Source organism: Anolis sagrei, chromosome 8, assembly GCF_037176765.1.
Source record: "Anolis sagrei isolate rAnoSag1 chromosome 8, rAnoSag1.mat, whole genome shotgun sequence".
Taxonomy (NCBI): Eukaryota; Metazoa; Chordata; class Lepidosauria; order Squamata; family Dactyloidae; genus Anolis; species Anolis sagrei.
In genome coordinates this window covers 27,114,975-27,126,773 of record NC_090028.1, presented here as the reverse complement: position 1 = coordinate 27,126,773, position 11,799 = coordinate 27,114,975, and the positions used below count along the sequence as shown (strand labels likewise).

The following is an 11,799-nucleotide window of genomic DNA, read 5'->3' as shown; positions in this document are numbered from 1 at the left end:
CAGATGACGTTGTCATCGGCATATTGGAGTTCTATAACATGATGTTGTAACATTGGTTATGGCTTTCAGTCTGCTGAGGTTAAATAGCTTGCCATCTGTCCGACAGATGATTTCCACTCCGGTGGGAAGCTTCTTAGTGGGATTTTCTTAGTGGGTCTGTAGATAGTTTGTAGGTTGTGTCTCTTCCTCAGCTTCCCTCTGTGGTCAGTGGTTCCCCTGATGTATGATAAGAACCCTTTTCCTCTGGGTGGATCTTTCTCTTGACTCTCGTGGCTTGTTCAGGGCTTTGATTGTGCTTCTTTTCTTGACCTGAGTGGTGATGGTTGGAGCTTTTTGTGTAGGGATTTGCAGTCTAATCTTGGTCTGCATCTTATCCTTCTCTAGCCTCCACTTTCCAGAAGCTGGGTCCTGGTGGCGAGACCCTCCACCTTTGACCTCGGCGGATTCCCCATGGGACGTGGCCGAAATCTCAGCCTGGCAGAAGCATTTGGAGGAACAGACCGCACTGAGTCCCTTGGAAGCCGAGACAAAGGATCTTCTGCAGAAGGAGGAGGATCCGGTGAGGAGTGAGCCATATTTGGGAGTATTTGGCATCTACGCTACTTTTCAGGCAATGTTGCCTTAAGGTGAATCCACACCAGGCACTCACCAACTTTGGCCCTCCAGGTGTTTTGGACCTCAACTCCCACAACTCCTAACAGCCGGAACTGTGGCACAGCTGGCTGGGAGTCAGCTGCATTAAGATTACTACTGACCAAAAGGCCATGAGTTCAAAGCCAACCTGAGTCGGAGTGAGCTTCCGATCAATTTGTGTAGCTTGCTGTCGACCTCCATAGACTTACTCCAATGTTTTAACCACTAGACTTACTCTCGTTTCATTGTTATTGTGCAGGAGCTAGAAGCCATCAAGGCGAAGGTTCGGGAGATGGAGCAAGAAGAATGGCTCCAGGAGCTGCAGACTAAGAGTCTCCTCCTGAGTTCGGATCCAGGTATACTTCCATGTCTGAATGGGGATTCAAACCCTAGTCTGCAATGTCATAGAATGCATCTACACTGTAGGATTAGTGCAGCTTGACACAACTTTTAACTGCCATGGCTTCACAAGTTGTAATATGCAAAGTCTTGAGCCTTCTCTGTCCAAGACTGCTGGAGCCTCACCAAACTAAGACTCCCAGGATTCCATAGCATGGAGCCAGGGCCATTCAAGTAGTGTCAAACTGCCTTAATTCTACAATTATGTTCTTTGTTGCTATTCTGAGTAGGTGAATCCCATAAACACGTGCCCCTCTCACTTTGGAGTACTCTCCTCTTTTCAGGTCTTCTTTTGCACAGAACAACTGAGGAGAAGGTGGAAGCTGACCAGCGCTCCATCTATGTGGGGAATGTAAGTGAGATGCGTGCCCAAGGGTGGTTGTTCTTCATGGTCTTCTTGTGATCTTCATGATGATCTTCATGGTTTTTTATGGTCATCTTATGATCTTCGTGGTCCTTTCCATGATCTTCTTGTGGTCTACTTCATAGTATTTTTCATGATCTCCCCATGGTCTACTTCATGGTCTTCTTATGGTCTACATTATAGTTTTCTTCACAATCTTCTTGTGGACTTTTTCATAGTGTTCTTGTGGTCTTTTTCATAGCCTATACATGGTCCTCTTCATGATCTTCTCATAATCTTTTTTGTATTTTTCATGGTCATCTTATTGGTCTTCTTATAATCATCTTTATGATCTTCTCAATTGTCATTTTAATGGTCTTCTTGAGGTCTTTTCATGGTTTTCTTCTTGGTATTCTCATGGTCTTCTCGTGGTCATCTTCATGGTCTTCTCATGGCCATCTTCATGGTCTTTTCATGGCCTTTTTATGGTACCTGCAGTGTAGTCATCTTCATTGTTCTTTCATCGTCTTCTTGTGGTCTTTTTCATGGTCTCCTTCATGGTCTTCCTCGTGATCTTTACAGGTGGATTACGGAGGAACAGCAGAACAGCTGGAGTCGCATTTCAACAACTGCGGGAAGATCAACCGTGTGACCATCCTTTGTGACAAATTCTCTGGCCATCCGAAAGGGTGAACATCCATTTATGGACCAGAGTGGGGCTTCGGAAAGTGGTGGCTGGTTTTAAGAAGGGGACATGATCTACGTCAACACTGTAGCATTAATGCAGTTTAATACCACTTTGATGCTATGGCTCAATACTATGGGATCCTGGGAGTTGTCATTTTGCAGAGGTCATCAGCGTGCTCTGCCCAAAAGTGCTGGTGCCTCACCAAACTACAACTCCCAGGATTCCACAGTACAGAGTCATGGCAGTTAAAAGTGGCATCAAACTGCATTAAATTAACAGTGTGGATGCATCCTTTTTTCTCCTGTTGCAGATATGCCTACATTGAGTTTGCGGACAAGAGCTCAGTCAAGGTAGCCATGGAGCGGGATGAGAGTGTATTCCGGGACCGTGTCATTAAGGTGGGTGATATTTTTCCAGCTAGGGTTGTAAAGAGGATCCTATTTAAAATCCTAAAAGGAGCCTTGTCTGCCAGTGAGAGCTGTCAATATTAGGTTACAATGGACTAGTCGTCTGATTCAATATTAGGGAAAATCCCATATAATCCTAACTAAAACCCTAAAGAAATCCTTGGCTATTTGTCAGAGCTGGCAATAATATAATAATACAATATAATACTAATAATAATATGATATTATAATTGTATATTTTATATATAATTACTAATAATATTGCAATATAATGGTATAGTACAATATAGTAATATATAATACTGATATTGTACTATAATAATAATATATATTGAATGTATATATATCTTGTAAGCTACTTTGAGTCCTCTTCGGGGTGAGAGGGGTGGCATATAATTGTAAATAAATAAATGGACCAGTCATCTAACTCAATGTGATTCCCTTGTGAGTCTACCTAAAGCCCTAAAGGAATCCTTGGCTGCCAGTCAGAACTGGCACTACTAAATTAAATGGACTAGTTGTCGGGTTCAGTATAAGGGTAGAGTCCATATCCTTTTGGAAGGGAAGCCTATCTAAAACTCTACAGGAAGCTAGGCACATCTAGGCTCAATGGACCTGAGATGGGACCCAGGATAAGGCATCTTCCTACCTTCTTCTAGGTCTTGCCCAAAAGGACCAACATGCCTGGCATTAGCACGACTGACCGTGGTGGATCCCGGGGTCATTTCCACGGACGGGGCGCCTTGCCACGCCGGGCTGGGTTCAATGGAGCCCAACGTGCGAGGCCACGCGGAAGGGTCTACAGGTGAGTGCTTGGGGAGATAGAATCATAGAATCAAATAGTAGAAAGAGACCTCATGGGCCATCCAGTCCAACCCCCTGCCAAGAAGCAGGAATATTGCATTCAAATCACCCCTGACAGATGGCCATCCAGCCTCTGTTTAAAAGCTTCCAAAAAAGGAGCCTCCACCACACTCCGGGGCAGAGAGTTCCACTGCTGAACGGCTCTCACAGTCAGGAAGTTCTTCCTCATGTTCAGATGGAATCCCCTTTCTTGTAGTTTGAAGCCATTGTTTTGCGTCCTAGTCTCCACGGAAGCAGATTAATAATAATAATAATAATAATAATAATAATAATAATAATAATATTGTAATACATAATCATCTTCTTTCTAAGCTATTTTCCCAATGGAGGGGCTAGCATTGTGACTGTCGTTTCCACAGGGCTTTGATTTGGGCACCCTCAGGATTCAGGTTAGCAGCACTTACGTCTTTGTTGATGTGTCCATCCATCTTTTCTTTGTCCCCATGGTTGTTGTCCTGCAATCTCCAAATGCAGTGCTGTTCGTGTTCCTGATATTGGTTCTCTTCTCATGACATGGCCGTACCACCATAGTCTTGTTTTCTGGATGTTCTTGCCAAGGGGTCCTCAAACTTCTTAAACAGAGGGTCAGGTCACAGACACTCAAACTGTTGCCGGGCCGGATTATAATTTGAAAAAAGCATGAACTAATTCCTATGTACACTGCACATATCTTGTTTGCAGTCCAAAAAAACACTTTAAAACAACAATAAAACTGAAGGACAATTTTAACAAGTATAAACTTATTAGTATTTCAATGGGAAGTGTGAACATGCTTTTAGCTGATGAAATAGGGTTGTTGTTGTTGATGTTGTTGTTGTTGGTGGTGGTGGTGGCTTTCAAGGGGTTCAAACTCCCCCTCCCCCAATTTTTCAGGTTAAAAAACCAACTTTTTTTGGGCTATTTTTGGCCTTACTAACCTTGCATACTTTGTATCTTATACCTTTTACAGAGCAATAAGGGTCTTTGGACTGTATTAAAAATGTTGTTGTTGTGTTATCAAACTACTCTTCATGATTTGCTAAAAAAATGTTTCAACCCCCCCCCCCCCCCCCCCAATTTTTGTTTCTGGCTATGGCCCTGATGGCTCGTAAGCATTCCCCTGGGAAAACTGTTGGACTACAACTTCCAACATCCCCCCAGCCAACACAATTGCCATTGAAAAAAGCCCAACTCTGGAAAATCCCAAATATTATATTGTTAATCTCTTTTCTCCAGTTGCCCATTCGTGGCTTAGGAGGTGACTCTGTGTTCTTGGGGTGCATCTACACTGTATAATTCATTAATGCAGTTTGGCACCACTTGAACTACCTTGACTCAATGCAATGGAAGACTAGGAGTTGTAGTTTCACTCGAATGCTTCAGTTCCTGCACAGCATTGGGATGGACTAGATAGCCATAGTAGTATGTCTGATCTCTGCAGTTCTATGATTCTACAAGGTCTTGAGCATCCTCTGCCAAAGAGTGAAAACGACAAATCCCAGGATTCCATTATGTTGAGCAGTGGCAGTTTCAATGGGTGTCGAACTGCTTTATTTCTGCAGTGTAGATGCACCCTATTTGCAGTCAAAGGTGACTTCCTTTCTCCCAGGGGGAAACTCTTGGAAATAAGTCCAGTTGGTTTAACATCACCTGGGCACCTGTGAGGCCGGCAGGGTCTGTCGAAGTGTATGGAGAGCAAAGGCTCAGACAGCCTGGCAGCAGCCCTTGGCGCTGGCCTTTCTTTTATTTTTTTCCTCGTATTGGAAGGGACAGAAGTGAGCAGTCATTTGCTACCTGGCAGCAGGCCATACCTGAGAGCTGCTCACCTTGGTGGCCTTGGAGGTGTTGAGGAAGGAGGTCGCAGGTGGTTGGATGAGTATCCCTGGGAGGGCATCTGTCACCCTTTCAGCATCTGACAGTCTTGCCACAAATTTGCTGAAATAGTATCAGGAATAGTAGTATTTGTATTTTGCTTTTCTTCCAGGACTGGAACCCTAACTGTTCACAGCTCCATCTATTAATTAATTTATTTATTTATTTATTTATTATTATTATTATTATTATCATCATCATCATCATCATCAATAATGTGATCCAATACAGCAGCCAGCAGAGTGATCTTGTTTGCTGTGGATTCATCTTGTTGTGTTTCTAATAATAATAATAATAATAATAATAATAATAATAATAACAACAACAATAACTACTCTCGTTTTCTTCCAGAACTGGCACCCCAAGCCGCTCACAACTCTACCTAGCTGTTGTTGTTGTTGTTATTTGTACCCTGCTTTTTTTTTCAGAACTAGCATCCCAAACCACTCACAGCTCTACATAGCAATTAATAATGATAATGATAATGATAATGATAATGATAATAGCAACAACAACAATAATATGTACTCTGCTGTTTTTTCACAGCTCTACCTATCATCTATATCCCATTTTTCTCCCAGGACTGGAACCCCCAAACAGGTCATGGCCTTAAAAACTATAGTTTAAATCCCTACAAAACACACACACGTGTGTGTGTGTGCGTGTGTGCAACATAAAATTGTCCTTTATCTAATTACCTCTCAACAAAAGCTTGCCCCAGGCACAGTCAGGCCATTGTATGCTAATGAAGGCCGAAACATTCACACCTAGCTCCAGCAGACAAGAGTCCTTTGTCTCACCCTGGTCATTCCACAGATATATAAACCCTTTTGCCCAGTTCCAACAGACCTCACTACCTCTGAGGATGCTTGCCATAGATGCAGGTGAAACGTCAGGAGAGAATGCCTCTAGACCATGGCCATATAGCACGAAAAAACCTACAACAACCCTATCATTGTCCTTCTTCAGGGGTCCCTTTCAAATATATGATACTATATTTGTGTGTGTGTGTGAATCATATCTATCTATAATTATGGTTGGATGGCTCTTTGATTACGTTTCCTTGCCCTGGTGAAGGTAGTTGGACTGGATGACCTTGAGTATTTTCTGTTGGTCATGGGGGTTCTGTGTGGGAAGTTTGGCCCAATTCTGTTGTTGGTAGGGTTCAGAATGTTCTTTGATTGTAGGTGAACTATAAATCCCAGTAACTACAACTCCCAAATGTCAAGGTCTATTTCCCCCAAACTCCATCTGTGTTCATATTTGGGCATATGGAATATTTGTGCCAAGTTTGGTCCAGATCCATCATTGTTTGAGTCCATGGTAGTCTCTGGATGTAGGTGAACTACAACTCCCAAACTCAAGGCCAATGCCCACCAAACCCTTCCAGTATTTTCTGTTGGTCAAGGGAGTCCTGTGTGCCAAGTTTGGTTCAATTCCAACGTTGATGAAGTTCAGTGATTCCGGCCATGAAAAACAAATACAATACAAAAAAAGTATTAAAATAGAATTAAATATTGCAATTTTGGAGCCCCCAGTGGTGCAGAGGGTTACAACATTGAGCTGCTGAACTTGGTGATTGAAAGGTTGGCAGTTTGAATCCAAGGAGTGGGGTGAGCTCCTGCTGTTAGCCTCAGCTTGTGTCAACCTAACAGTTCAAAAACATGCAAATGTGAGCAGATCAATAGGTACTGCTCTGGAGGGAAGGTAACATCGCTCCATGCAGTCATGCTGGCCACATAACCTTGGAGGCGTCTACGGACAACGCTGGCTTTTCGGCTTAGAAATGGAGATGAGCACCAACCCTTAGAATCAGATACGATTGGACTTAAAGTCAAGGGGAAACCTTTACCTTTACTATTATCATTTTTAAAGCAAGTTATTCCTATCCCCATGCATCATTGTTATAATTATCATGGAGGTCTTGACGTCTTAGCCCCGCAAGATGGGCTCGGATTGGCATCCAAAGTTGTCCCTGCCTTGCATTGCAATTGCCCTCCTCCACAAGGCAGAATGTAATGTGGTTGGTTATGCAGTCCGACAAGTGCATTGGAATCAATTATATGCATGATGGAAAGCCTGCTAGGGGCCAGATATTGATCTGCAGTCTGGAGGGGAAATGGCGAGCCTTCCTGTGAATGAGAACAGCAGCTTAGATGGAGGAAACACTAATAAATTTGTCGTCTGGCAGACCTTCCCCAGCCTCTCCAGGGCTGAGCTTCGGCACATCTACACTGTGGAATAAATGCAGTTTGACGCCACTTTAATCTTCTCTAGTTCAAGGAATTGCAATTTGCAACATCTTTAGCCTTGGGTTGCTGTAAGTTTTTCAGGCTATATGGCCATGTTCTAGCAGCATTCTTTCCTGATGCATCTGTGGCTAATGGCATTTTTAGAGACCTGTTTCTAGTGAGGCAAGTGGAGTATCTATCTATCTATCTATCTATCTATCTATCTATCTATCTACTAGCCATCCCCTGCCACGCATTGCTGTGGCCCAGTTTGTTGATCTGGAAAATAAAGTAAGGAGAAAGTTTTGGTTTTTAATATACTGTATTTTACTCTGTAATTAGTATTATTTTTATTAGATATATTATTATTATTACACCTACATTATTTTACTCTATTATTATTTTATTACATTTATTATTTTACTCTTTATTATTATGCTCTATTGTTATTGTTATTATAGTTATTATTTTACTCTATTATTACATTTATTATTTTACTCTACTTAGTATTGTTATTATATTTATTATTTTACTCTGCTCCAGAAACTTACCTTCAGCTATCTCTCTTGTCTTTCTCTTCTCCAAGCCAAACCTACCCAGTTCCCAAAATCTTAGGGCCTGGTTTCCAAAAGTTCTAAAATAAATTATTTTCTAAATAATTTTAAATTGTGTTTAAAAAGAAACTATTGCACATTTTGTTTGTGTTTCTGTGTATTTTCTCCATATAGGGGTCGTGGAAGGCTCACTCCGTGGTACGCACCCTACTAGATGGTAGAATTGAGAAGATACAGGCGGTCCTTGGAAAAGAATTATGGATATGCGAGCCCACCGAAATGACGATGCTTCTTGTTCCTTGTGTGTCGTTTGGGTTGCAATGTTGTGTTGTTCTTTTTTTTAAAAAGTGCAGAGGATCCCGGCTTCTTCTTGGATGCAACAACACAGAAAAGACCTTTGCAAGCGGACTAGTTTGTGGCTGCAAATTCTGAGTTCCTTTGACGGCAGATGGGAAACTATAGTGCCTTTCTTCTTTAACCCTTGTGACATTGGGATCTGGCTGGAATATGCCTCTGTTTTGTCTCCTTGCCGAACCATGACTTGATTCTGCCCATTGAGGACATAGGCAAGGAGTGTACTAATAGGATGGTGTTATTGTTTTACGATATTTAAATCACATAGACATGGCTGGGTCTATTCCTTAGATCAGGAATGGGAAAACCAGGTCTGGGGGCCGGATGCGGCACCTTGGGCTATTTTCTCAGGGTCTACTCTCTCTCAACATCCTTTCCTTTCTTCCTTCTCCTTTACCTTCCTTCCTTACCTTCTTTCTTTCTCCCTCCCTCCATTCCTTTCCACCCTTTCATCCTTCCTTCCTCCTCTTTCCTTTATCCTTCCGTCCTTCCTTCCTTCCTTCCTTCTTTCCTTCCACCCACACTTTCTCCCTTTCTTCTGTTTTTCCATCCTTCTCTTCCTTCTATCCTCCCCTTCCACCCTTTCATACTTCCTTCCCCTTTGTCTTTCTTTACTTCTATCTTTCTTTCCTTCCTCACTCTTTCTCCCTGTCTCCATTTCCTTCCACCCTTTTGTTCTTCCCTCTCTCTTCCCTTCTTCCTTCCCTTCCTTTCTTCCATCTTTTCCTTTTCACCCTTTCTCCTTCCTTCCTTCCCTTTTGTCTTTCCTTCTATCTTTCCTCCCTCCCTCTTTCTCCCTTCCTCCATTCCCTTCCAGCCTGATGTCCTTCCTTTCCTTTCGTCCTTCCTTCCCTCTTCCCTCCCATTCTCCTTCCTTCCCTTGTCTTTCCTCCTTCTCTTTCCTTCCCTCCCTTCTTCCTCCCTCCATTCCCTTCCACCCTTTCATCCTTCCTTTCCTTCCTCCTTCCCTTCCTGTCTTCCATCCTTCCCTCTTTTCACCTTTTTCCTTCCCTTCCCTTCCTTTTATCTTTCCTTCTAACTTTCCTCCCTCTTTCTCCCTCCCTCCATTCCCTTCCACCCTTTCGTCCTTCCTTCTCTTTCTTCTTCCTTCCTTCCCTTTTGTCTTCCCTCCCATCCGTCTGTCCTTCCTTCCTCTTTCCCCCTCTCTCCATTCCCTTCCACCCTTCCTTCTCTCTTTCCTTCCTCCTTCCCTTCCATCCTTATGTCCTTCCTTCCCTTTCATTCTTCCTTCTCTCTTTCCTTCCTCCTTCCCTTCCTTCCATCACTGGGCAGCCAGTTCTCTTAGCACGGAGTGCTAGCATGTGGCCCCAAGTTAGAAAGTTTGCCCATGCCTGCCTTAGATGGAAGCAAACACTGGGACACTTCCACTATAGAAATATGGCTTATCGAATGCTCATTTTCCATCCGTTGTTGCCCCCAAATGAGTGTTTATATGCCGTGCATCCTATGCCCAGGTCATTTTGCGTTCTCTCTCTATGGAAGACCATTGGTTATTAATAGTACTAGTTTCAGTCCCTGAATTCATCTCTTTTGCTTTCCAGGGGTTCTTCGCCAAAGTCATGAAATTGGGTTAAGTTTGCAGTGTAGATAGGCAAGGAAGCTTTACTCAGCCATAGTCAATATTTTGGGCAGAACTTTACAAGGGTTGCTTTGGAGGAAACTATTTTTGCTATGCAAGTTAATGACGTTCTTGGAAACCGATTCAAGTCGTTAGTGTAAGATTATCGTTCATTCCTAATTAGAACATATTTTAAAAAAAACTATTGTGTTTTGCACAACTTTGGGAGGAGCTATGAAGCCAAATTAAGGAGATTCAATGGTCAGCAATGGGCCAGCAAACTGGGAAAAGAATGACAAGTAATACTTCGGCTCTGGTTTGCATTCACAGCTTGGAGAGATTACTTTCCTTGGACTACACATCCCATAATCCTCCAGTTGGGGGAATTTGGAAACTGTATTCCAAAAAGTAACTTCTCCATGGGTTTTTTCTCCTTAGCATCCCCTCCTACTCTTTTTAGACTTAATTTAATGTTAACAGATACGTTTTAATTGTTATTGCGCTTATCGGCCAGATCTCTGTTCGGACTGGGGTGAAAAAAGGGAGAAAGAAAAATATTCCAATTGGAAAACTACGTTGAAATTAAAACTTGTCAGGCCAAAAACCAGGCCTTGAAACCTGCAATAAGAGAAAAAATAATAATCACCTTGTCTTAGGATAAATTGCACTCGACAATGTCCAGTTTTTACACTTTGCATCGTATGTCTTTCACTTCTCGTCCTCTTGCCACAGCCAAGACGCGTCTAAAAGAATATGTGTGAGTTCTCTCAATCCCACTCAGCCCTAGAATTGCAGAATGTGAGCTGCCCAACGCCGTTTCAGCAGATGGAAAGGCAACTTTGGGGCATGGGCTGGCCAAAAGATGCAATGTATTGACTAACATCACTGTTTTGTTTTTTAAAAAAGTAGTTGCTTAGGGAAATGTTTCCTGCACCTCACCCCATTGAGACGAATGAGAGCTTTTTGCGGCTGCAACTGATTTCAAAGGGGTTTTGCGGTGGAGCATTTAATGCATGTGCAGAGTGAAAAGGGTGTGTTTTTGCATTGAAGCCTATGAACAGAGATGCGGTGTGTTGCAGAGCTGTTTTGTAAGATGTTAATATGTTTTAAACAAAATAAATGATTACTTCAACCAAACCCACAACAAAACTATTGCCAGTGGATCTATTTTCTACTCTGCCTCAGTGGGAAGGACCATTCATGCTGGATAGAGAAAAGTAAGAGCTGTCCTATCTACACATATAGACATCCAAGTATGAGGGTGTGGGGTTGGTATATACTAGAAAGAAAAGGAAGAAGGGAGGAGAGAGGAAGAGAAGAAAAAGGGATGAAGATATAAAGGAGGGAGGGAGAGGGAAGGGATGAAGGGAAAGAAGAGAGGAGAGAAGAAAGAAGGGAGGGAAGATAAAGAAGGGATAAGGGAAGAAACAGAAAGAAAGAAGGTATTAAAGGAGGGAAGATAAAGGTGAAGGGAAGGAAAAAAGAAAGAAGGGAAGAAAGAAGGGTTGGAAGGAAGAGAAAGAAGGGAGGGAAGAGAAAGAAGGGAAGAAAAGGGATTTTTTTTGTCGTGTCAGGAGCAACTTGAGAAACTGCAAGTCGCTTCTGGTGTGAGAGAATTGGCCGTCTGCAAGGATGTTGCCCAGGGGACGCCTGGATGATTTGATGTTTTTATCATCCTTGTGGGAGGCTTCTCTCATGTCCCCGCATGAGGAGCTGGAGCTGATAGAGGGAGCTCATCCGCCTCTCCCTGGATTCGAACCTGCGACCTGCCGGTCTTCAGTCCTGCCAGCACAAGGGTTTAAACCACTGCGCCACCGGGAACTCCAGAAAAGGGATGAAGGGAGGGAAGAGAGAAAGGAATGAAGGGAGGGAGGAGAAAGGGAGCGAAGAGAAAGG

At 42.9% G+C, this 11,799-nt stretch overlaps 1 protein-coding gene across 1 annotated transcript; it reads left to right on the top strand.

The window, feature by feature from the left end:
• Nucleotides 1-274: 274 nt before the first annotated feature.
• Nucleotides 275-9,414, top strand: PABPN1L (PABPN1 like, cytoplasmic). Its single transcript, XM_067470888.1, has 7 exons — nucleotides 275-559; nucleotides 893-989; nucleotides 1,317-1,384; nucleotides 1,958-2,064; nucleotides 2,374-2,461; nucleotides 3,130-3,275; nucleotides 8,145-9,414. The coding sequence occupies exons 1-7, from the start codon at nucleotides 320-322 to the stop codon at nucleotides 8,182-8,184; spliced, it is 786 nt and encodes a 261-aa protein (XP_067326989.1). The 5' UTR covers nucleotides 275-319; the 3' UTR covers nucleotides 8,185-9,414.
• Nucleotides 9,415-11,799: the final 2,385 nt, after the last annotated feature.

What these genes read in the sequence shown, in the direction of transcription:
- PABPN1L (XM_067470888.1), top strand. Translation starts at nt 320, where the DNA reads ATGGTTGGAGCTTTTTGTGTAGGGATTTGCAGTCTAATCTTGGTCTGC. An exon ending in GCTCCATCTATGTGGGGAAT is followed by an intron (nt 1,385 to 1,957) that starts GTAAGTGAGATG and finishes TGATCTTTACAG; the next exon opens with GTGGATTACGGAGGAACAGC. An exon ending in TCCGGGACCGTGTCATTAAG is followed by an intron (nt 2,462 to 3,129) that starts GTGGGTGATATT and finishes ACCTTCTTCTAG; the next exon opens with GTCTTGCCCAAAAGGACCAA.